Here is a 26,931-nt window from a genome sequence, read left to right on the forward strand (position 1 = left end):
AGACAGTGGCTATTCTTGTAGCCCTGATTATTCTCTATTCCATTGCACTGAACTCAAAGCAGTTCCGCTGACCAAGATATTTTGCTATTGTATCTGCATAGCAAGCAATTGATTTTTATCTTCAGCATGATTCATCCTGATTCCTTTTTTTTTTTTCGTCTTATAATTGGTCCAGCAAACCATCTGCACTGCAGAAAAAGCAGATTAGCCCCCCTAATTTTGTACCCTCAACTGACAGCACAGAACACAAAGAAATGCACAGAACACAAGGAAATGCACCCTCCTCTCGTATTGCAAGGCTGGGTATTGATATGAGCATATTCTATTATGTACAGACAATGATTGTCTACACTTCCTTAAAAAGACAGGTTAAAAAGTGAGTAAATAGACTGTGAAGAACAAAACAAAGTGTAGGTTCTCTGTTCAACAGAACACAGAAGACTGGGTTCAAGGCTTGCACAGGAAAGTCATAACGCTCTGAAGGGTATTTTTTTAACAAAGAGGAGTCACGACATGAGTCACAGCCCGCATACACTTCTCTTTTCCATCTGTAAAAGAATAAAATGAGCAGGAGACTCTAGCTAGCTAGTTAACTTAATAGCTCAGCTGCCAGAACAGCTGGAATGCTGCCAAAGGGATTGGAGAAAGCCCTCGTCTGAGCCATTTTTGTCTTTCTCATTAAAAAAGGCTAAAAATAGCAACAGTTTAGACAGCGTCTCTGAAAGCTGTTACAGATATGTGAAAATGAGGCTGCAGACAGAAAAAGTCCAATGCTGCTGTGTCAGGAACTGAATTACAGCTACACTGCTCTTTCCTAGGTGGGTGCATGGGTGAAGTGTGTCCAAAGTGCCCTGAAGAAATTCCTCCCAACATCAGTTTGCCAACATTGAATCTGCTAAGTACCATGTAAACAGCTATTATCTGTACAACTGTGAAACATGTTTATGTGAGATCATGTATGTTTATATTTGAACAACAAAAAAAGTATTAATTTTCTGTTGGAGTTCAGCTGCCAACTGTTCCACTTTTATCCAAGCTTCTTTTTGTCTGCACTGATAAGAAATCCTACCACGATTTATCTTTGACTGCTCCTTTTGTTTTTGCCTCCTGCTGTTATACTGACTGTTGATCTGGCTGAGAAAGTAAAAATGAAAGCAGGAACATTAAAGAAATACCATGCATTATCTGTCCTTTGGAAAATGAAAATGTTTTGAAGATTATTGCAAAAAAGAAAAAGGAGGACAGCAGTCCTTCATTTTTCCTACCCTGCTGCTAAACAGTAAGAAAACCAATCACCTGCACTGGGCAGCAGTGGGAGGCATCCTGGAGTTTTCCAAGTTCATGAAAAAACAGACAATTCAAACACTCTTCAATTTCAAAATGTAAAAAAAGGGAAGAATTTCTATACTTTTAAACATCATGCACCAAGTATAAACTTCTTTAATTCATGTAAAACCCCAGCAAAAGAACTTACTGGCTTGCATATACAACTCAAGTTTCAAAAACCCATAGCTGCTCACTGCATGCACTGCCTATTTAAAATAGTTCCTCCTTAACTTTGCACCTTCAATTTATATTTTTACCCTTGTTTTTAGAAACATATTGGTTGTAGTACTGTATTCAGGTGCTTCTCTGTATATTATCACCCAGACAGATATTGAATTTTATTTTAGGTCAGTCTCCTTTCTGGTAAAACAAAAGGTTTAGCTAATGAAATGTATTAAAAGGCACTTCCAGTGCATAATGCAGATCAAGTGTTAAAGTTCCACTTTCCTCTGCCCTGAAAAACAGATTGCCAAATAACCTGTGCTGTTTCACTGACTACACAGTCTGCAGCCAAAATATCTTCCCGGTTACATGAATCAGAAGCTTAGCTCTTTCAGGAGAGGGTACTGTGATTTCTGTACTAGGAAATAGCTTACCTGTGTTACTTTAGGCGGGAGAATACCTATCATCTAACAGGGTCAGTATGGGACATCTTAAAATGAATTTTTTATGTAAGCACTGTGGCAGTAATAATCAAGATCCTACAAGTGTACCCAAAAGAAGAAAAGCTGTCTTAATGAATGCAAAGCCATCTGGCCACTACGTCAGTTGACACAGAGTTTCTTACTCTCTGTTCTCCAATCTTAGAAAAAGTGCTAAACAATCAGGGAAGACAGTCATATGTATAATACGGATGATAACAATGCGTATGAAAATGTTTAATTTTAATTTCTTGGTTTTTTGTTATCTAGTTTTCCTCTTGGAGTCCACTCAGAATTTCTCAGACCACCTACACTGGAACTTCTTTTTGCCTTAGATGAAAGATATTCCAATTACATTTTGCATTGCTTTAAAGCTGCTTGAGTTCCAAAGAATTACTAAATTTTGATCTACATCTACTTCTGCAAGACTATGAAAATAAGCATGAATGAGAACATGACTTGGCAATTCTTACAGGCTGTGAAATTTCAGCACCTTACTTTCTGAGCATCTGCCTTGGTAATAATGGAAACATTTTGTTTTGCAGCATCATAGCTCTTCTAGTGTTCCACTTTTTCTTTTCATGACTTTATGGGAAATTACATTAGTTTTAGAAGCACGCTTGTACTGTGTGTACTCTACCTCGGTCCCTCCACTTCATAAATCATCTCTTAATTTTTATCAAGGACGATGTCAGTTCATTCCTTACCTTCACTCCTTGGCCAAGACTCTCAAGTGAATTAATATCCAGACCTTCCTTGCAGGCCTGCAAACAGGAAATCACTTTCTGACTCTCAATTTTTCCAGGACGGATAGTAAGACTGGCTAGGCTGCCGTGGAAATACTGAGCAAACCTAGGCTTGGTGACTTCACCTCCTGCAAGAAAGAAAATATAAAATGATTATTGTTATTGATACAGAAAACATAAATCAAATAATTCACGTTTTTTGGGGGCTGAAAATCAAGTTTCGCCAATTATTTCTGAAGTTCCATTTATTGCGCTAAGTAGAATTGCTTTGCAGGTTGTTGGATGGTACTAGCTACCTGTCTTTAAGATTCTTGTCAGTGTTCTTCTAGTACTGTATTCAGGTGCTTACAAAGCTGTGATAACATACTTTGAGACAAAACATGATTTCCCAAATCTGTGCCCAATGAAGCAGAGCATTTTCAAAAATGAATTGAGATTATTGGAGTGATCAAACGTGAATTTCACAACATTTTTGAGGCCTTACTTATTTATGCAGAAACTGTACCTGCAAGTTCTCTACTACAAGTTCTCTGACACAGCCTTTATCTTTTTCCTCCAAAACCAGCTTTGACAGACCAAGATATGCTCTGTGTAAACAGTGCCTAGGTCTCTAGGAATACAGTATAAATTCAGAGCACTGACTGCACACTAATGTACAGCACTACGCTAAAAGGCTTACAGTATCTTAGCCAAGCCAGCTCATTTGGTGCTAGATGAGGTCCCATCACAGTACATTGCATTAGGCCCTCTAGCTATGCTCTATTCAGCTTCACTCTATGCAACTTCAAAGGAAGACTGATCTTTAGGAGTTGTCAATAAAATGTGATTATATACTGCCTGCAACAGTGATGATAGCATCTAAATTACTCTTGGGATATTTAATGATTTACTCATTCTCCTCTAAGATAGTTTTTACAGCCTGCTTTTCCTGCAAGCATTAGCTGAATTGGTGCTTGTGAATTGCTGCCTACCTTGAGCCTGAGAGGGACCAAGAAAGCCACGCAGTAGTGAAGCCGTGCAGACTAATTGCATTAGCAGTGGATAAGCTGCTGTAATTGTTAGATAAGTCATCTTCACAGCGTTTGTAGCTTTAGTTCCCAGTAACCTATTTCTGCCTGGCAATATACCTCAGGCTTGAACTTTAACTTGAAGATTTGTGTGTGGAACAGTATTAGGAATAGGGGATAAAATGGCAACTTTAGTTTAGGCTGATGTTACTGCCTGAAAGCCATCTCTTTTAATCTGTGCAGTAAAAGCACAACTTTTTCCTTATGTAGTAAGGAAAATATACACTGTTGTGCTGAGAGTAAAGAAGGTGTCTAGGCACGCTTTTTCTTCACAGAAGCAGACATTTCTGTTCTTTTATGTTAAGCCTACAGTACAAACTGCTGCTCTTTCTACTTCAAAGAAAGACCCTCAAAGAGAAATTATGTTTTTTCCCTTCTTTCATTTGTCTGTCAGTTATACAGAAAACTTCTTCTGGGCCAAATTTTTTTAGAGGTTTCATGGAACCTTTCACATCAGTTTGTTCTGTAATGTAGGCCTTATCAAGACAATTGGTAAATAGCTAGTACCCTACAGGGATGCCAATTCTTCCCAAAAATGTCATTACATTTATGTATTTGAATTGTCTTTAAAAGCATATATTTCCACTAATAATATAACAACAATGTACCCGATGATGACAAAAACAGGTGAAACCTTACAGGAGAAAGGAATCATTGCATTTGAAGCTTCTCATATCCTTAACATAGTTCTGAAGACAGCAAGCTCTAAGGTTAAAACCTTAGGTTTTGAAATTTAGAAACATACAGTAAAAGTGTGCCAGCAGGTCATAACAGTTCTGATGAGATGCAAAATGAGAAGCAGTCTCAGATAAGCTAATGTATTTAAATATGAAACTAGTTCCTTAAAATGTATGAAGGGATAGACAAGAAGCTAAAAGAATTTGGTGCTATAGCTACCTCTGGCAGTACAAGCAATATAAACCAGCTGAAGTGATCCTACAGAGCTGCATGACTGTTGCTTACATCCATGCACAGCAATTTCAGGTAAATTTCAGGTAATAAATTCATTTATTATTTTTTTTTCAGTTGTTATTTCATTTCAGACTAATTCTTCTCAGATGCCATCAACAAAAAAGACTTATTTTTGGTTTGAATGTAGTGGGTACATGGCTGGTGTGTACAGCCAGTTAGTTTCCTCCAGCAAGAATCCAGCTCATGTGCTCAGACACTGGTCCATGTGGACAACAGCAGAGGACTGGGGATGATCAGGGGATTGTTAAAAGCGTGCTCCCGATCCAAAACGACTCACTAATGTGGGTGTGCAAACACAGCAGCTCTGTAAGTGGTTACCTTCAGCCTGCGAGTGAAAAATAGCTGGGAATAGCTACTGTCCTGTTGTATCAGTAGAGAAAATATACAAAACTATGCCCACAGTTACAGCAAGATGGTTCATACTAGGAAAGTTGCAATTTAACAGCTGATAGCAGGATCTGAACGGACATTGGGGGATGACCTTGTCTGTCCACTAGCCCCAAGACAAGATCACCTGTGCCCCATTGTAGTACATATACAATATATATGTACCTGTACCATTCTAGAGAATTACCAGAGATGTTCTAAACTCTTCTGAAGACAAAGGTTCCTGAAGCAGTCTACTCCATTGCTTACTGATCTTCATAGTGTTGAAAGCTTATTCATAAAGAGAATGTTATCTGTCAAAATATTACCATACTTTTTCCTCTGGCAGTCTAACCAAGATCTTCCCTTTAACTGTTTCCATCTAGAACTGTAGACTCTGATCATCCCTCTTGCTCTTCCTGGAAGTGCTGCTATTATTTACTGATCACAGCTTACAGGTCTTCTGAATGTTACGTGTGTCTTACAAAGGACATCCCTGTTAATTCAGGATAGCATGAAAAGCTAGCCTTTTGCACAGGACTAAACACGAGCAATTGTATATGCACACTTACAGAACAAATACTCTTACACGTAATTAGAAAGAATATGCTGCCAGATAAGCGTTTCCTAAGCACCTTTTGCCAGAGCCAAAGACATATGATATACCTGCTAATTTTATCCACTAAGGTGAATAGATGTCATTACATCTGACTCTTATCACATCACTTGTAATTGCACTACGTTGACGTTTTCATATTCTTCTACATCAGCATTTCAGAATCTTCTCAGCTTAACAGGGTAAGTTAACTTGATGTGTTTCGGTAGTCAGCCAATTATCAGTCCCATACAGCTCAAACAAATAGAACTCAACTCCAGAAAGGTGGTACAGTAGCATTAAGACCTTCCTAATAAATAAATAAACCACAACTCCTCAATTGCCTAGCATCGTGTGTTTCACTCAGCTGTTTACTGATTATTATTAATATGCTGCAAACATTATTTCTTGGGGGATACTTCAGAAGTGAGCAACAAGGGAAATGCTAACTGTCCTTACTGTCAGTCAGGGGGTTAAGGTCGATGTCTGCAACACACGAAAGGCTGAAAAAACCTTTTAGAACAATGCCACTTACTTATCCTCATTACAGACCCTGTCTTACAAATCTCAGCTGCTACTTTTATCACACATTCTTGACACCAAAACAGAAGAAGGGTCCTTCTATGATTTGCTGATCACCCCACTGGTTAAAACCATTGTAATAGGCAATTGTTCCAAGACAGAAATAGTTAAGACATAATATAGACACATGGCTTAGAACAGACTGCCAGAAGAAACCAAGAGCTGCTTCTGGAATTGTCTAAACAACTGTTAACTGCCTGGGGCAGTTCCTATCTTAATGTAACAACAGTATCCCCAAAATCCTCACCCAATTCTAATTACTATCAGAAAAAAAAGGAAAAATAGAAATCTTGCTTGTAGTTTGCAATACCTTTTCATACAGCACTGCATAAGAATTGGTGTATTACTGTTGCAACTGCAAAATGGTTTTAGTTTTTTCGGTCACAGTTATCTGCCTACAGATACCACAATGCATACTGCCTATACAACCTGTTCAGGAAGGAGTTTCAAATGCACCAAGTTAAGTTTGGTTGTGCAATTTTTAAAGAGCAAAGGCTTTGAAATTATATTAAAAAGAAAGATTATACTATAACAAAATCCAGCGTACATTATTTTAGGTAGAGGAAAATTAATACTGATTATGTCAAAACAAAAAGTAAAAAAACATTTCTGCAACTTTTCTCATGCCAGATGTGCTGTTAAAGCTGGAAACTAGCCACCATGCTTGCTTTTAGGTAAGTCACAGACTTCCTTGGACTACCTTAAGCTTTACTCAGTCTCTGACAAAATGAAGTTAGAGTTGGTGAACAGTTTGATAGGTATTTCACAACATACTTTTAGCTAAAAAAAAAGGACTAAGATTGCCTTAGATTTTTAGTACCTTAGAATAATATTAAAGGTATTCTGTTATATATATTCAACATTAAGGCAATACTGCAATTCGCTTGTTCATCCTGTGGAGATGAAAGGGTGCAAACATCAGGTAAGGATGGCTCAGTGTATATTTGTACGTATGTATAAGTGTAATAACACAGTGATTAACTAGCTATCATAATACTCATCTGAGTTCAAAATGTATCAAATCTTGCTTTTACTAATAGTGTGGCTTTATTCTTCGTTTTACCACCAAAATAAAGATTGGATCTTTACCCCCAAGGTAATCATAATCTAACAATTGGATTTGCTTCTAATGTTACTCACGCTGAATAGCTCTGGCATACATAAGGTGACCAAATTTTTCAAACAAAATACTGTGCAGAAATCAAACTGGCGAACAAGTTAACAAGAAGAGAGAAAAGGACCATCATTAAAGAGTGGTGAGGAAATAGAATCTATGTGAAAGCATGTTTTCCTAATTGTACAGTTTGCTTCACACCATGCTTCATGACTGCAATAAGTGAAAACAAGACAAAGCATAAACAAAAGTTTAACACGGAACAGTAAAGAAGAGAACTTCACAAGAGCAGATAAGCAGAAAAGGACAGTTTCAAGTGAAAGCAGAGAACAGAAAAGGAAACAAACGTTGGTATAAAAAGTATGAAAAAAGAAATACTATAAAAGGTAGGAAACAGGATAAACTAATATTTAAGTACGGCTTTGGAATGAGACTTTCAGGTTTACTTTACCCTCACTTTTATATCTGGTCTGTAATAGAGTAAATTCTTTGAATCAGTGGAATTACTGGTAATATACCATCGATGTGGTGGAATCACTGTCCCCCAGTCACTGTCCCTGGAGATGTTCAGGAAATGTTTGGATGTGGAAGGAACATCCAAACAGGATAAGGAACATGGTTTAGTGGGAAATAGTGATAGGTGGATGGTTGGACTGGATGATCTTAGAGATCTTTTCCAGCCTTGGTGATTCTGTGATTTCACGTGAAGAGTGCAGAATTTGTCCATAAGTAGTGAAAACAACAACAAAAACATCATGCAGAGATTCAAAGTGGAGTTGCTCTTTAGACTGCTATTTAGACAGTTTGCTTAAAGTTGGACATTAAGGGAAGTATTTAAAAATAGTGAAGTCAAAAGATAAAGATGATAATATTTCATATTAAATATATAAACTAGATTGAACACTTCTTTAGATGGTGGAACTGCAAAGCTTGCTAATGTCCTACCTGTTTTTATCCATGGACTTTGATCAATTATTAATCTGGATCTCTTTTTATACCGAAACCTTTTAGTAACTTTCATTATTGAAGTATCAAGACAAGTGAAATTCCATTTTGAATTCAGAATACTACTTTCTACTGCCATATTACCTTGCCAGCAAGCACCGACTGTCAGCTGCATGGCTATGTGCGAAGGGTGAATAGGCCAGTCATTGGTCACAAGGTAAGGTTCATATGTCGTTCCATCCATGTATAAGGTAACAACAGGAAACTCAACATTGACAACATAGTAATGCCATTCTTTATCACAAATCTGAAAAACAGAATGTAAGAGAAAGATTAATTAGCATTTAGTGACTGGTGACTAATTTTGACATCCCATACACTTTTATAATTGTACAGTTTCTAAATTGCACTCAGAAAAGAAACAGTTATTGCAATTTATACATTGTTAAAGTTAAAGTATAAAACTGTTGTGATAAATGCATATATTATACACAAAATATATTTGGTAAAAAAGGCATTTTAAAGCACACTCTTTGAGAACAAGACATGGCTGAAACAAACAAAAAGACCATTGATTTGTGTTGCATTCTTGCTTTTGTTAATACATAAAATTAATTTCCTAATATCTATATCAACTTTTCAAAATACAAAATTGAATGTAAGAAGTGTGTACTTGGTACGTTTTGGCACTTACTGGAGGTCCCTTTTAGCTTTCATTTAAGAAAATACATAGCACTTAGATTAATTACTATCAACTTTATGATTCACTGACTGTCATTAACTATTGCACTGGTATTTAAAAAGTCCTGTTCATTGCCAGGATTTCTGTTGTGCTCTGTACACACACATATGAACTGAGTTCAAGCAGCCTCAGGCAGGCAACCCAAATCATCCCTGTGCTTCTTGTTTTAGTCTGTTTTTTCCCCCCTGATATTCTGCAAAACGAGGATCCATATGGTTTCACTGATATGCATCAGTTTTGAAAAGCAATAGCCACAGTTACACTGTACTTTCAAGGTGAGAATATCAGTGTCAAAACTCACAAGAATTTCTGAACAGGACAACCAGGGATTACTGCAAGACTGTCACATTTTGTTTGCAAGCTGAATCAGTGCCTCTGCAGACAGAAGCCTAGTGTGCAAATACCAACACTCATCCAACTCTTTTTTTTCCTTTATCTTTCAGATTTAGAAGTTCAAATAAATAAATCACAGCAAATTGGAAGGACAGGCTATGTTTTTAGAAATAAAGCAGTAGTTACAGTCATGCTGCTTTCAGTTCTGCAGAGATACTTGTTCTGATGTATCACGAAACTGAAGTGCTTGAATGCAGATATCCTTGCTGTTTTCATAGATGCAAGCAGAAAAGTGACATTTAAGCATAAAGCTGCCCTTGGCCAGGTTACATCTATTTCCTGCAGTATCTGCCCTTTGGAAGCAAAAGCTAATGTTTTGTTCCAGAAGACACTTAAACAAGAACTTAATAACTTCTATTTCAAATGGATACATTTATTACTGCAGACATCACAGATCCACAGCAAGAGATAAATGCAGCAAAGTGGCTGCTGGAGTCTTCCTGGTGTAAGCAGTAGACAGCACAAATATTTTCTGAAGGTTAAATGAGCTGAAACCAGAATTGAAAGTAAATAAATTGGAAGACTGGAAACTTTATCGAAGAAACAGCAGTTGTGAATATGATATGCAGTTCTGTCTTTCAAGTTAAAACAGCTCACCAAGTGTCCTGACCTGATCATTAGACTGTGATTCATCATAGCCCCACTTGCCAGCCATTTTATATAAAACAAAATAAATGATGTGCCTGAGTTTGAGAGACCTTGTGTGATAAAAACGACAGGGGTTAATATTTCACATTTTTCAGAGAACCACCTCACAGCGTTTCTTTCTTGTAACCTTAAGCTGCATCGGTTGGAACAAGCCAACTACTATTAAATGGGAGCAAGCAATCCTCATATGTAAGCATAGAGCATTTCAGCATGGCTACAACAAACATTTGCCGCCATCATATACATAAAAAGCATTGCAATGTGTAGCTGGTCTGATTATTCTAGTGACTGACCAATAAGGCAGTGACATTTTTCTAGAGAAAATGCTGTCTGGAAACAAGATTGCACAGTCTCCACAATTTAAGAATCCAACGGTGGGTCTCCAGTGGTTCCAAAAAAATGCACACGTCCTGCTGCAAACAGTCCACAGTCAACAAATTACTCACTTTAATTTTTTCTGATACATTTTGGAACATAAGATACAGCAATTACAGACAGCTTGATAAACTCTTCAAACCATTACTTGTGTGTTTGTGAGCTGTTCCTTAAACTGCAACACTGAAGTACAAGGTTTTTTTTTTTTTTTTTTTTTTTTTTTTTTTTTTTTTTTTTTTAAATGAGAATTCAGGCATTTAAAATCTCAGCTTCCTTACTGATTTGAAAAGCACAGAAGCTCCTGGGTTAATAATTCTCATATGACTGCAGTAGAGCTTAGGTACTCAGATACAAAATATAATCCCCTGAACTATCTTCAAGCACCGTACTGAGTCCCAGCATTAAAACAAACTCTCTACAAGATGGCAACAGAATTACTTAAGAAACTCTGGAATACATCACAGCCACTCAACAGCATGCACTATTTTGTATAACCAACAAAATTAGAAATAAATAATTGTGGAGTGTAATTTGTTATGCTATTATTTCAGACATCTTCACCTTGTTAACATAGAATGCCAGTATTTCCTGAGTGCATTCCATCGTAGCAACAGAACGTAATGATGGCAGTGAAGCAATGAAAATAAAATGATAAAATATACTAGCTTGGCAAATAAAGAAATTGTAGACATCTCAAGTAAGAACTTTATTAAAAAAAAAAAAAAAAAGTCTAATTTGCAAAGCTATCCTAATGAGATAAAATTACAGATGAGTAAGCTTGGCTTTTGAAGACTGCTGGATTGCTAAGCTGGTCTAATCACTTCATCGCTTCAGTCTGCCTCTAAACATATTAATCATATCACAGTCAATTAACCATCTTAAAGTCTCAGTGATGACTATAAACCATTACACTGCAATACGGTTTTATGAAATAGAGAAAAACAGATACAAGCCTGTGAAGAAAGTTTCTCAAGACATGAAAGCTGCCAGTTTTTTTCTCCTTTATATTGGAATGGTTAGGAGTGGACTGAAATCAAACTACTCTGGTCTGAGAAGCACATGACAGTCAGAAAGCGTTCCCCAGTCTGCAAAGCATTTCTTTTATGACTCTGTACATAAGGTCCAGATATGCACACATGAGAACATGCCCTTTACAGCTCAGAGATGTCTTTTAGTCTTGGTTAGCTTACCTGGGGCATCTGTTTGGCTAGATACAACAGAGAACCTGTACTTCAAGAAGTGCCCCAGTGCCTTGGATCAACAGCAAACATTCACAATCCTCTGAGTGGCTTCCTAAAAGCCTCTTTTGCCAGCTATGTTCAGTAGTCAAGAAGTTCAGCCACACAAAGAGCTGCATACATCCGGCCAGTGCTACTTAGTGCCTGTTTGGTTTATTCCTTTAGAGTTGAGAAAGTAGTTATTAGTTCCATTCCATCTATCAAATGTATGAAGCTTTAATTTAAATTTGTATTCCTTTCATGGAAAGATTAGATAACCTGTATATCATTTTTGATGAGAAATCTGGAGAGTCTCAAGAATACAGCAATCTGTGCATTCATTTCAGATCTGCTTCAGATTTTGTATTAGAATCCCAAATTATTTAATTCAATCATGGCATTCTGTTGCAAACATACTCTAGACATAAATGAGAAAATTAAACAAGCAAACAAAAAAACCCACAAAATGAACAGAATGGAAAATTTGAAAACGCTGTAATGCTTTCAACCTAACTTCCCCATTTTTTCCTTGCACTGTCGTTAGGTAGCATCAGCATAGCAGTACATGCTCTGAGTTATCTAAGTTGCATTCTCTGACAGAATTTTCCATGCCAGGTATTTGCAAGCAGCAACAGAGGAACTTATTCGCTAGGTTACAGCCTCATTCTTACATTTCTGATATGCTGCCGTCTCATCTGATGTGTTTTATTTTTTCACCTACAGCATTTAATCTATTATAGTACCTTCAATACTGACTTACACAGAATAAAAAATATCACTACTACAGGAGTCTTTGATTTTGTCCTGCCCCTTTCTCAGTTTTGTCTTTGCTAATGCATTGCTCACAACCTGGTCAGCTGATTGCCTCAGGACCTTTCACTCACACATGCATTATGCTTAATTCCAGTCTTAACAACAGACTCAAGTTTGAATAGTTTCAAAAGAATCTATTTGCCAAAGCAAATCCTAAGCTAGGTGAGAACATTAGTAGTGCTGCGATGATGCTCATGTTCAAATGCCATTGGAAACGTTAATGGTGCTAGAGAACCTCCTCCAGGGGCCCAAAGTTGTACACTTGGGCTGAAGAAGAGATGAACTGCTGACAGTGACTACTGTGCAAAAAAATTGAAAACAAGGTTAGTTAAAGAGAATGTTGCAGTCATTGCCAACATCTGGGCTGGTGAAACCAATCTGAGATCTGCTTTCATTTCTGTCAGCCTGGAGGTGTTTTAAGTCTGCTAACACAGAACTTAACATATTGAAAGTGAATAAAAGACAGAAATTGCAAAAGTATTTAGCTTTCCTTCTCCCTTTTTCTTTTCATGGAGAAATTCTATGCATTATTTCCATTAAACTTTTGGATTAATTAATTCATAATTCTTATCAATGGAGATGACATAAATTGGAAGAAAAAAAGTGCAATGTTGTTTCTTCACCCTAGCCTTCCATAACATGAACCATCCTGCTTGAACTGATGAATGCATGCTGAAATGTCACTCAAGGACATACTGGCCACTGAGAACTGTAACTGTCTCTAAGACCACAGAGCACTTGACTAGCTGTCTTTTCTTCATTACAGATGAATTCTGTGTCCCTTCATTAGATTTATTTTCTGCTGTAGTGTTTCAACGAGTAAAACATTTTACTTAGATCACTCTGTACTGGATGAAGCTATTATAATCATTGAAAGCAAAAATCTTACCATTGAGTAATTGCTTTATTGTCAAGGATGTCACTGTAGAGTAGATCGGGTCATCATCAGGAAAACTTCGTAAACATGTGGAGCTCACTGAGGCTGTGTATTTTAAACTCATTCCATGAAAGAAGACAACAAATTCAAGGAATCTCCTTTTGATCATATGCTTTAGCATTGTCCATTTTGTTGTAGCACCCAGATCTACCCTGTTCTGAAAGCAGCCCCCCTGCTTCAAAGCATGGCATCTCTTACCCTTGTTCAGAGTACAGAACACAGATCATATTTGAATAGAAATAGAGATATTATTTTTGAGTTTAAAAAGGAATACCACATCTTTCTATCTCCAAAATAATCCTTTCTGAAAGAACTATGTAAAATTTACAAATTTTGTCACTTGCCTTTTTTTTGTGACATCAAATAAACATTAAATGGCTTCAGTGTTTCTGGATAGAAACGATAATATTTTTACAGCAATGTGCAGAAAGCACTGAACTGAATATAAACAGAGAGCTCAAAGGTAACAGATTTAAAGATTCTTCAGGACAGTTTCATTGCAGCTCTGACAAGGACTTAAGGAATCACATTAATGTAGGAACAAAAGTGTTGAAAAAGAAAACCAAGCTATTAATTTGGAAATGTGGCAGTGAATTTCCAGACAAAGCTAAAACATTATGCACATTTCCATATGTTGATTTTTTCTTTTTCTCCAGAAAATGCTGTACATTTACGTATGTCAAACGGAAAGAAAATTTCCTAAGAGCTTTATGCAGTCTATTTATTATGCAGAAGGTTACTGAGTTTTGCATGAAGGCAGCCCAAAGGTGAGCACAGACAAGGCTTTCTCTTGTCCCATTCTGGGGTCTGTAGCTTCTGTCTCTGATAAACAAGAACTTGAAAAACATTGTTCAGTTAGTTTTGTACTGTTACATCAGAACCTCATCTAGCATATTAACTGCTTTCCTGTTGTCAATTCTCATCCACAAACTAATACTATTATGGCACATTAGTTTGAGGAAAAAAAAAAGAAGAAATTATCTTGGGGCATTGCTTTTGCTATAATTCCACTGCTCTCTTGACATTTTTAGTATATATTTGCTTCAAAAGCACAGCTACCTGCAAAAACTGATTAACTGATATAGGGAAATAAGTTGCACAATTGACTTTTTCTCTCTTTTCTCATTGCCTATGATAACCTTATGATTTATCTTTTTTTCTTTTTCTTTTTTCCCCCCATCACCACAAGATACACTGCTATAAATATCGTAGTGTAGCCTGCAAGTATGTAATTCAGTATTCAGGATGTGCTTACTTCACTGGATACCTGTTTTGTAACGCAATGAACACAAATATATTTCTGTTGTGAACATGCAGGCTTTACAGTCAAAATTTATTTTCAAGTTGCCTTTTTCCTACAGTATAATCAGCAAGCTTACTCATTTTGGGGAAAAGCTGTTGGAAATAAACAAAAGCAAAGTGCAAACACACTAATCAGATTCATCTAGCAATATGAATTGCTATGTCTTGTGGCATTATTTATTCTGCCCCAGTAATAGGCTGTTGCATTAGGCCTTATCTGCCTGTTCTCCCCCTCTGCCATTAAATTTTAACATCCAGATATGTTGGTTTTATTTAATTTAGCACTGCAGAACTCAAAAGGATTTAAACATTAGGGGAAAAGGGTTGACCACTAAGTGGAGCTGCTCAGACTGCAAATAGCTCACAATTCCACAACACCCTAATAACTCCACAGCCTCTTCAGAAAATTTTAAATAAAGCTCTACAATATTCATGTTATATACTGGGTTTTTAAAAAATCATCTCTTTGGGTTTCTCCTTCTACATTTATTCTTTAGCAGCTGTTTCACATTACACTTTTTTCACTCTTTAAAATCAATATGCCCTGCTTCTGAACTGGCAGTAGATAAAATCATGTATGCACTAGTTAAGGCAGAATGGAAGAAAAATTTATTGTATGTAGGAAAAAAACAAAGGAATCAATATATTCTCACCATTTAAATTAACAGGCAATGGATCGTGAAGCGGAATCTCAATTTACAAGTTCACTGCTTTTGTTTGTCAGAATACTGTTGCAGACTCATCCTCCATACAAAAAATTGCAGTTTGAATCTTGAATAATCCTGCTCAAATTTGATCAAACAGCATCTCTGAAAAACTTCTGACATTCTGACAGCTGGTGGCAGGCAGTGAAGGGAGAAAAAACCAACAGATTGCTTTGCTCTGGACTAGTGCTTTTATGCTATGAGACTTGAGCATCACCCCCTCTTACAGCTGCTATGGTAATGTAATTTGTACTCCTATGTGAAAGAGCTTTTCATAACTACTATCTGCACTGGCACTTGGGTTTCTCTAATACATCTGATGTTGTCATGTCAGCTTCATATATGGGAGTAAATTTTGAAAATGAAATAAACATTTTTTCTATATTTGTTTAAAATTTATTGCTTAGAATCAGCTCTTAGAGACCTTAACACAGCATTTCTTCCAATATTTGCATTTTATTGTCATGTAATTCTGAAATTGTAAAGGCATGCATACGACTGGTTGTAGAGTAAAGGAGATTGAACACAAATGAACCCCTTATTCCTTGAACCTCAGCTAAGTGTCAGAGGTACATTTACCAGAGAGGAGGTAAAAGACAGACTGCTTTGCTCCTTATGCCAGTCTTAAGCAACTTATTGCTTTCTCATAGGAATTTCTGTCAGGAAATTAGAATGCAGCTTCTATTCCCTATCTTTGGTTGCATGTAATCTCCTGGGGGTTTATTAAGTTGGACAAGAGCCACAGGATTCTCAAGACTCCATGGACAGCGGAGCAAGTCTGAACTTCTAAATGAGGCACCAAATTTACATGCCACAAACAGACAACACAAAACCCTGACAACAACACCTCTAAAAGTTCTCTCCAAATGTCACTATGCTAGCACCTTATTTAGGAAGCTAAGCAAAGGAGAAGATATCATCTATGACTTTATATTTTAAAAAAGAACAAAGGTCAAGGGGAAGCTCCTCTTTGCCCTTTTCATCTCACCAATTTTAAAGATAATGTAATTTAACACTGATTTTACAAAATGATATTTTTGCATAACTTATGAAACAAGTTATTTCAATATAAAATATTCAGCACAAAGCACTGAGTATAAAATTAAGGGGTTTTCCGAAGCAGCCTGCTCAAGTAAATGCTATATGCAAATAAGCACCTACCTGATTACTGTCCTTCCAAAGTCAGTTTTTCAAATCTTTATTCACTTTCTGGCCCATGCTTTTTCTTCTGCTTAATATTTATACAATTTAGATATTTATTTTCTCTTTAAAAATATATATCACAGAGGGTAGCAAACAACCATAAGATTTGTTTGCTACCCATAAGAAAATACTGGTAGAGTATATTAAAATACCTTCAGCTCTTATATTTATTATGCAGTATTGTTTACTGGACATGTCAAAGAGTAAAATCTGGATGTCCATTATATCATTTAAAACATTTGGTGAGGGAAGCACCATTCTAACAAATTTTAGCTACAAATACCTCAGGACTACTAATTGCTCAAAAACCAATTCCTGAAAATAAAGTTACATAACGTAAGTATTCTTTAGAGCTACTGATGTTCACATAACAAATGTAGTGCTGCATTTTACCAGAAATGCCAATTTACCCTGCAGTGACAAATATAAGGAAGCCCTTTCCATCTCTCCTCAGCCTTTTTCCCTTTGTGTACATGCAAGAAGAAGGGAAAAGCAAGCACTTAAAAGAAGTGAGTCTGTATTTAGTACCAGACTTACAGAGGCAAGACATATATTAATCTTTGATTTTCCTGAAATAAATGATGGAATGCAGCAAAAGTTTGTAGTGTATTTTATGTTGAGGTTTAACAGAACAACAAATGCCTTTCATCTAAAGAAGGGATGAACAAAAACACCGCAGTCACGGTGGCAAATGGGGCAAGTATTTTATTACTGTGACTAAGTTCTAATCTGAACTATGTATCAATTTAAAAGAGCCAAGTATACATTTGACTCTGAATTTTCCAATATCTGTTATCTGGATTTGTCTAAACTACCTGCTCCATATGCTACAGGGGAGATGCTAATTGTAGCACTGACCTCTTTGCTAGATAGATTTGAGTCTCTGTGCTACTGGTGTTCTGTCAGGCCAAGCAGATCCCTGTCTTTCACCACAGTATTCTTTGGTAATCAAAGTATCTACTCTATTGCTGCTCTATTTAATGAAGTCAACTTCCTTTCAATTGCATATGACACTGGAGTTATCTGGAACCAAACCTCAGAATGTAAAAGCTGAAAGGAATGGTAAATTTCTCTTCAATTGTTGAAGAAAAAGAAAGGGTAAAAAAAAAGGAAGGCAACAAAGCCAACAAAAAAAAGTACACAAATTAAAAGACATCTCATAGCTTCTCCTGATAAGATTTTTTTTTTAATATTATTGCTAGTCCTTTTCCAGAACAATACTTTCAGTTTTGAAATAAAACTGTTCACCTAAATAAAGCTGCCTCTTGTCTTACTCCAAGAGGAGATTGGAGTAAGTAACTTTCTACCATTTCTAAATACTTTACATTAAGACTGAGAGGGGAAAGATAAGACTATGATGGAGGGAAAAGAACAAGTTAAAAACAATTCAATAGTTCCATACTTCCTAACTTTCAGTTATGAACACGTATGTGTGTATAGTTCATATGAACACACCTAGGCATACAGACACACAAGGCTTCGTTTCCTCTTGTTACAACCTGCAGTCAAATAAATTTGAAAACGAGTTTGCAGAACAGTTATGGATTTCCAAGTACGTACAAATAAGAGAACATTATTGTTATGATGTCAACGTGGAATAATCGGGAAAATGAATAAACCCCAGCTTGTAAAATCAATGGGAACATTTCCTTATACCAATCTGCAGTATCCTACCAGCAGTGAGACTTTCATTCTAGTAGTAAAGACTTGACAGTGCTTTCACAGCTTGTATGAAAACAGATCAATTTAAAAACTACTAAAAAAAAAAACCAAAACAATCCAAAGATAAACAAAAAGATGACCAAAGAGCATTCAAAAATACACACAAAAATTCTAAAAAACAATACTAAGTAACTGAGACAAAAACTGAAGATAAATTATTGAAGTGAAACATAACTAAGAAAACTCTTTATTGTTAATTATAATATTAAATAAAATTGTTGATATTCCCTCAATTATAATAGAAAAGTTTTGGGAATTAAGATAATGTGAAGCAATTTGTATAAGCTGTTAAAAAGACCACATAAGAAATAATCTTGAGATCATGAAGTAACTGCTTGATAATTTTCCACTAGTAACTACATTTTTCCTGGTCATTATAGTTTATCTCTCTGTCCCTCTTGCCCTCAAGTTAACAAGTGCTGTGAATTTTGCTGAAGCTGATGTTCTGGATTGAGCCACCCCTCTTTGCACTTGGTCCAGGCTGTGGGAAAGGAGGCAGTTGCAGTAGCACCTGTTTCAGAAGCAATACTCCCTACTCATTAGGCTGTCAGAAATCACTGCCTAGTGAAGGAGACAACACTGATTCCAGCAGAAGTTAGCAAGCCAGGATAAATAGGTCAGTTAAATAGGGATTTATCAGCTTTCTATGGTATTATTTACAAATCTTTTTTTAAGGTTTCCATTTTGTTTGTACTTTCCTTCTAAGGTTCATTACTTTTATAGAGTTTCACTGAACTGCAACTCAGACCAGTGGTATCGGGGTTTTTTTGATTTTTTTTTCCTTACCCTTTTTTCTATCATCACTAAAATCAAGTGCATAAGAGTACCCAAATTTAAGTGGGCTCTGAGGTCAAAACAGTATCCGGTATTCCAAGTGCTTGTCCAAATTAGTGATCTCAAAGGAGCATTGAGTAATTGTTTTCATCATTCTGAAGGAGGAAGAGTCTATGAGATACCAGAATGTTAATTGTACAAAAATGTCATTAGGCATCAAACTTTCTTCCTAGCATTTTATAAGGTATTCTTTCAGCTGTGGCTAAAGAAGTTAAAGTTGAAATCTTTAGACAAATAAAACTCTTCCAAACCTTCATTCATTGCTTCATGCATTCTACATGGAAAAAGTTCCCAGAACAACATAAAACATGGCATGGTAGAAAATTAAAACAAAAGAGCCACAGTAAATATTCAATATTCACTCAGCAAATCAGCATCCCAAGAAGCTGCGAGTTCAAAGTTAGTTTTGTAGCTTAATTATGCATACTGGTTTTTCCCTCAAACTAGTTTTTGAAACAATATATACAGTAAATATTTGATACTCACAGGGTATCAATATGAAGGCTTTTTGGATGCTCCTAACATTGCAGAACTTACGTAAATCTCAAAAGAACTACTCAAAATGTGTCAGTAGGTCCCTACCTGAATGATTCCATACATCTTAAAATCCTGTATCCTTAATAGACAAAAAAAAATTGTAGAAGTACTCAGATGAATATTTCTTTAATTGCATATTGCATCAGCACAGCAGGAAACTAAAAGGTGAGTGTGTTATACGTCTCTCAGTGTACATCAGAAGTAGGTATCATCTGTTGTCACAGCTGAAGTAAGCAATACCTGTCCAGCTTCTCATACCCTACTATACCAAGACTCATCATGACCAGTTATATGCTTTTTGATCTCACTGGTGATATTTTTGACCATATGCTTACAGGTTTTCCTCTTCTGTCTTCATGGATAGAAAAGTAAATGTACAGGCCACAAGCTATTTGGGACAAGAGGAAGGAGCAGTGGTTTTATTTACCCAATTTAGCTGTTAAATTTGAGTGTTCATATTAAGAGACTTCCAATTTCCTCAACTTTTACAGAGAATCTTCTTGTTGGGTGCTAAAACAACCTAAATGTCTTGATCTTGGCTGCAGTGATCTTAGCCTGATCTGACTACATCGGATGACAGCAACAAGTGTATTTACCATCTGCTTACACTAACTGTATAATTAAAAAGTTGAATTTCAGAGTTAACACAGCTATGCAGAGCTTTAAACAACTGCATGATTTTAGTCACACTTCAACAAAAAGGAAAAAAAAAACAACCCTGCAGTAACTAAATATACTATGTGCAGTCCTAACAATAGCAACAAGCTTCTGCAGCTTCCCACTCTAATATAATGCTTATCTCAATTCTTCAAACTGCATGCATCCTAGTCAAATGCCAGTAGGCAGCTTCAATGTGGCATTCTTCTGCTTGCAGCATTACTTCTCAGAAAATTCACATAATCATACCTTCAGGTTACAGACAGCTCAGAGGTCTGTTCATCAGTAAATGGCCTCCATACACACTGCACATGCAGACTTAAATGTAGACAAATAGGAGACACAAATCATTTCCTCTGCAATTCCTCCTCAGAAATATACCAAAAATTTAGATAAGCAGTTGTGGCAAATATGTTGCAGGAACAAACACTGTGCATCTCTGGAGAAAACATACTAACAGATGTCACTAAAGGTAGGAGATCCAGGATCCATTTAAAATACTGTATACTGTGAAGACTATTACTAAGGCTCATGAATCTGTAAACAAACAAACAAACATGAAGCACCACACATAAAATGAATATATACTAAATTTTAAATCTCATTCACATTATTCACTTTTAGCTAATTTGTGATGCTGGAACAAGTAAAAAAACGAAAAAAGACACAGGAGTTGCCAAACTCATTGCTACCCTCTGTGTGCATGCTCTACAGCTACCAACAGAAGTGAGTAAATGCTAGGTACAGTTTAAACTGTATTTTAACAAGTCCTTAAATCATGCTAAAACAAAAATAAGGAACATTTTATCCCCATTTCCATATTTGTAGAATACTTAAATACATTTAAAAAATTTATATTGAAAAGATGACTTCACTCTTTGTAAATAGTACTTAGGCAGTGGAAGCTTCTCCTATTAGTAGAGCCAGAAGAGAATCTAGAAAAGCAGTATGAGGGCTGCTCTGAAAGTAATACCTCCTATTTTATGATGCATGAAGCAAAGGTGTGCCACTCAGTTCCTCCATGCAGAAAAAAAAAATGCACCTATTGGCATTCACTGATGCTTGCTGAACATTTATGGAGACCCAACAGTAGATGCAAGCACAGTGAGGCAGTGGGTGGTGCGTTCCAGCAGTGGTGACAGCAATATGAAAGACAAGCTGTGCTCCAGACAGCCATGCAGATTTTTACAAGCATGGCATGCAGGCTCTTGTTCATCACTGGTGAAAATGCAAAGCTAATGGTGGTGTCCACACTGAAGTTTTGTCGTTGAGAATTTGCTCTATCTGATAGTATTCAGAATGCTCTTCAGGCTTTACTTTTGGAGTAACATGCTTATTTCTTTTAAAACCAAAGGTTAGTATTTTCATCGGATCCTGTACATGTAGTATTTATGGATGAAAATAATTGTAATGTTCCACATCTATTAATTTGGGAATTTGAACTACATCTATTAATAAATTTATTCAAAAGATCATGCTACACATGCATGCTTTTTCAACAAATAGACTAAAAGCAGCATAGGATACATACACACTGCTTCCAAAACATTTCCCATTTTAAAGGGAGGCAGATACACTCCATAAGGTGCTCTGAGATATAGCAGTGAGTATGACGTTTACTGATGCTTACTTACAGACCACACATTCCACACAAGTTACTTGTACATACAAAACAATAAATGAAACTTTAGGGATGAAGCACAGAACTGTGCCACTGAAATGCAGCACATTCACTGTCAGCATGGGTTTGTCCTTTGAAATCTATTGCTGCAGACACTGGGAAAGAATGAGGCATTATACCTCCCGCCATGAATTGTTACAGATTGTCAGGCTCAATAAAATACTTCATGGACCTATCAGGGTTGGAAACGGTTTCTTTCTAAATGGAAAGAGCGATCAATAGTCTGAGGTGAATGCACTTCCTGATAATGAAACATGGTAACAAACTTCTTCAAAAGATGAAGTGAAATCAAGATGAGTCAGAGGACAACAACAATAAGACTAAAACAATAACAAAAAAGCTAACAGCCTAGCCAGAATATATACTGCAAGCTTAATTTTACTCTGCCAACTTCAAAGGTTTATATAATATTTCTGTTTCTTTATATTGCAGATATTGCATTATGATATGTCAGTGTGACTTTCTTGTTGAATACCTCTTAAATTCAAATAACAGAAAACAATATAAGTGTTACATAGCCTATGCCTGTATTTTTAAACATCTAATATATATAACCCGAGATTTAACAAATGCAAATACTTAGGGAGATAACGCCTCTGAGAATTATTGCCAAACTGAAGACATTATTACCATTTAACAAATAAGAGTAACAGTAAGAAAAAACAAACAAAACCCAGCAGATCCTTTGACCTCCTACTTAACAGAAATAACGTGAACACCTAATTTGTTTCATAGTCTGAAATGCAGAATTGAATGGCATTACTCGATCAAAGCTTTTATGTTCAATTTTGAATTTTGACTAATTCCTTTACGAAGCATGAAGCTGTTTTGTTTCCAAAAGATCACAAAACCACTTGAGCTGGAAGGGGTTCCTAAAGGCCATCTGTTCCAACTGCCCTGCAATGAACAGGGACACCTAGAGCTGCAACAGGCACTCAGAGCCTGGTCCAGCCTGACCTTGAATGTCCCCAAGGATGTGGCACCCACCGCCTCTCTGGGCAACCCGTGCCAGTGCCTCACCACCAGTACTGTAAAAAACTTCTTAGAACCACAGAATCAAACAATCAAATCTGCTCTCTTTTAGTTTGAAACCATCTCCCCTTGCCCAACCACAGCAGATCACAGAATCACAGAATTGTAGGGGTTGGAAGGGACCTCCAGAGATCATCGAGTCCAACCCCCCTGCCAAAGCAGGTTCCCTACAGCAGGTCGCTCAGGAAGGCATCCAGGCAGGTCTTGAACATCTCCAGAGAAGGAGACTCCACCACCTCCCTGGGCAGCCTGTTCCAGTGCTCCGTCACCCACACCTCCTGCTGAAGTCTGTCATCTTTTCTAATAGTCTCCCTTTGGACACACGCACTGATCATGTATGCATCAATTAGAAGTGACCAAATATATGTGGAGTAGCTCATTCATTTACATGGAAGCCCAAATTGTACTAGCCTTGCACTCCTACAGTATTACTGTGTCCTTCATAAGCATGATGTATAAGCAAAATTGAACACGTGTGGTATCTTTTCAGCAAACTGCCTTTGAAAACTGTTAAAACAAGCCTTTGGTCTGTGAGCTTATTCCCACCTTGAGACAGAATATATCAATAACTACACTATTTCACTTCTGAGACCCCATATTTCAGTCTACCTGGAATTTAACCCACCTTCTGAGATCCCTGGAATCTGCCTTCTGCTGAGCTGATACATATAGGGATTCTGTCTGTTCTGTATTTCTGTAAGGAGAACTTACTTTTAATTCCTTGGAGCATTTAGTAATAAGTATGACCCATAAAAAAGTCATAGACTACATACTGAAATAGTAAACTTGTAACTGAAATACACGTCCAACTAGCTTCTTGAAACATATTATTTCCTAGAAAACCAAGGAAACACTTTTCAGTATTACCAACATAATACCTTTTAGCTAATAATCTTAGAAGAATGAGTAAGTTAACTTAAAACAAAGAAAATTTTTATTATTTCCAATTACCATTCAAATATTAATATGCTGTTACTAAAAAAAAAGAAAAGAAAAAAAAAAGTGAATGAAATACCAAAATTCATGTTAAAGGGTAAGTTTAAGTTAGGTATCTCAACTGCCTGCTGCTCCAAGGCCTGAGATTTCAAGTAGCTGAGAATTCTGGCCCTACTCCTGAAGGATATTCAATAACTCAGCATTTTTTTCTAACTGAGCAGAAGGAGGCTGCACTGAGAAAAAAGGAGGTAGGCTGTTACAGTTCAAAACAGGATGACATATTCTTCCCTTACTGTTGGTGTGTGAAGAAACACAGTGCTTGTATTACTCAGTTATGCAGAGATGTTTTAAAAGTGCAGAGCATGAGTAACACAAACTGCAATCTGGAGACAAAGCAAGCAGGCTGGTCATGGCTTGTTTGTTTTTGAGGTGAAACACCATGGTTCAGCTGCAAAAACAATTCTGAAAAGACCTCTTCTCTCCTCCTCACACATTCCTACCTACATGCACCACTTGCTCTCTCAGACCAAAGCAGTGGACTGCTTGTACCTATTCTAACTCCACAGAAGTACTATGTATAATTTTTCATTCATACGATGAATGTCTTAATATCTCAGTTCTCAGCCACCAAGCATAATGTCCTCAAACTCCTGGGTTGGGCTGTCTGCACGTAGAAGTAAGCCCATCAAAATTCCCTGGAGCTTGTGACCTCTCTGTTGCTGGAAATGGTCTCATTGGTTCCGAACATTTTTCACCACCTGGCAAATCTCACTTCAAAGTCCTGCCGTCTCTGAAGGAAGCACTGACGCTGCTTGCAGCTCACAAGGATTGCTCTAAAGGTCCTCACCAAAGGAAGACAGAGTTGACACAGCCATTGAACATCATTTTACACATTCCACATTCAGGGAAAGATTCTTTACGTTTGAAAGGTTGTTGCTCCGTTGAAGGCGTGCAGTGCAAATCAGGGATAAAGGAACTCAGTTGCTCCAGTGCAACTCTCATGCTGATAGAATATCTCCAGAGAATCACTTAGTGCTACGCATATGGGAGCTGACTATTATAATAATTTTGAATATTGCTGTAGTCTGTGATTGAGGTAGCTAGAACTGCAGAAAGACACGTTATACAAACTCCTTCCCCATACAGATTACTGCTGTATTTTCTTCAGTTCCAGTAGACAATTAGGACATAATACAGAGAAAAGCAGATGTTATTTTGTTTTTATTGCAGATGAAAGGTAGCAGTGAGATATAATTTGCTACCTTCATTATTTCTACAAAGTGAAGAATGGATGTTTCTGTATTTATACTCAAAGATGAGTGAGGAAATTACACAATCCAAATATTATGTGCAGTCTCTTTACTTAAATGGTAACTGCTGGGCCTTTAATTACATAGCTGGAATTTTTTTAGAAAGATTGATTATATGTTGTATATCACGAATAGGTAATTAGGTATCAGCTATACTTGTGACTTTGCCAGGGAATGTTATTCATTCAGCAGATAGCTTTCTTTTAGTACTAATTACAATTGTGTTCTTAGTGCTTTTATGTGAGGAAGCAAGATAGCACTGAGGGCCAGTATCCCAGAATACTTTGGGTTGACGTTAGGGACATGAAACAAATAGACTGTGGGAATGAATTTTCAGTGTTGCACAAACCCTAGAAGTTTTATGGATATCATTAAAGTAATTATCTAAAAGATCAAACATTTATTCACAGTTGAGCTGGTTGAAATTTTCCCTTTGAAGCACTGCTTTGCTGATGGGAAAGTGGCTGTTGGATTAAAGACATCTTCCTAAGATAAAATGACTGTTGCTAGAAATGGGAGGATTGGTTCTTCCAGAACTACTTCCCAGAATTTCCTTCATTATTTTTATATTTTCACAGCAAGAACTAAAGCTCTGTCTGTATTTATCTCTTATACGAGATCCTCATATTTAATGTATCGTGTTGTTTTTCTGCTACTTTGCTCCCCTCTAACACTCTGAGTCAGACCCAGGAGCCAGATTCAGGCTTTTTGAAAGATACTGCTCCTCAAGGAGAGGATTAGATTGAATTTGCAGTGCTCTCTTTTGTGAAGTACTCATCAATTCAGGATCAACAACACTATTTTAGTGTTTGTGGCTACATTTCACTCAGGGACTGTAATTCACTCACATACTGGAATTCACGTCCTATACAAATACAACATGCTGAATGTAAAAACAAATTTATAAAACAGATTAAGCATACACAGGGATAAGGCAAAAAAAAAAAAAAGAAAAAAAGAAAAAAAAAAAAAAAAAAAAAAAAAAAAGGACTATAAAATGATCATACAGCAGTACGTATTCTTCAGGTGAGATACCAGAAAGTAGTATGTCCATACACAGTTAAATAAAATTAACTCTAGCCAGCAGTTTTTCTGTGTAGCAGAAAGTGAATGTACATTCTGATTTAGCCCATCCATTGCTATCAAGGCCATAAGCCCCATACAATAGTACAAGTGTAGATATCTCTAAAAGGTAAGAGGAAACGTACAAAGTCCATACCATGTATAGTGCAGGAACTGTGCGCACAATAACAGACAATTTTGGTTGTATGACCTTTTATCTTTTCATCCTCCTCCTGAACAATGAAACTGAGATCAGAATTGCGTTTGTGTGTAGAACAAAGGAAGAATGTTTGATAAATTAATGATTGATATCTGTATATTAATTTCTCAGAATTTGCTTTACTTCCCAGAGACTTGTGATTATTTTGTATAGTTTGCTACTAATGTTTGTTGTAGAACCACCAAGCATAAGATACGTTACATTATTTCACAGGAAAGAAATTGACTTGTGTTCTTTGCTCAATCACTTTAA

At 36.6% G+C, this 26,931-nt stretch overlaps 1 protein-coding gene across 1 annotated transcript in view; it reads right to left on the reverse strand.

The window, feature by feature from the left end:
- The window catches only part of CLSTN2 (calsyntenin 2), a 160,461-nt gene that overhangs the window by 9,674 nt on the left and 123,856 nt on the right, over positions 1-26,931 (reverse strand). Inside the window, exons 8-9 of the mRNA XM_042820895.1 lie at positions 8,499-8,661; positions 2,675-2,841 (exon numbers count right to left, since the gene is read on the reverse strand). Of these exons, the coding sequence (XP_042676829.1) occupies positions 2,675-2,841; positions 8,499-8,661 (330 nt within the window). The remainder of the gene's footprint in view (positions 1-2,674; positions 2,842-8,498; positions 8,662-26,931) is intronic.

Source organism: Centrocercus urophasianus, unplaced genomic scaffold (genome assembly GCF_019232065.1).
Source record: "Centrocercus urophasianus isolate 14NV4802_14NV808 unplaced genomic scaffold, USGS_Curo_1.0 seq_19, whole genome shotgun sequence".
Classification (NCBI taxonomy): Eukaryota; Metazoa; Chordata; class Aves; order Galliformes; family Phasianidae; genus Centrocercus; species Centrocercus urophasianus.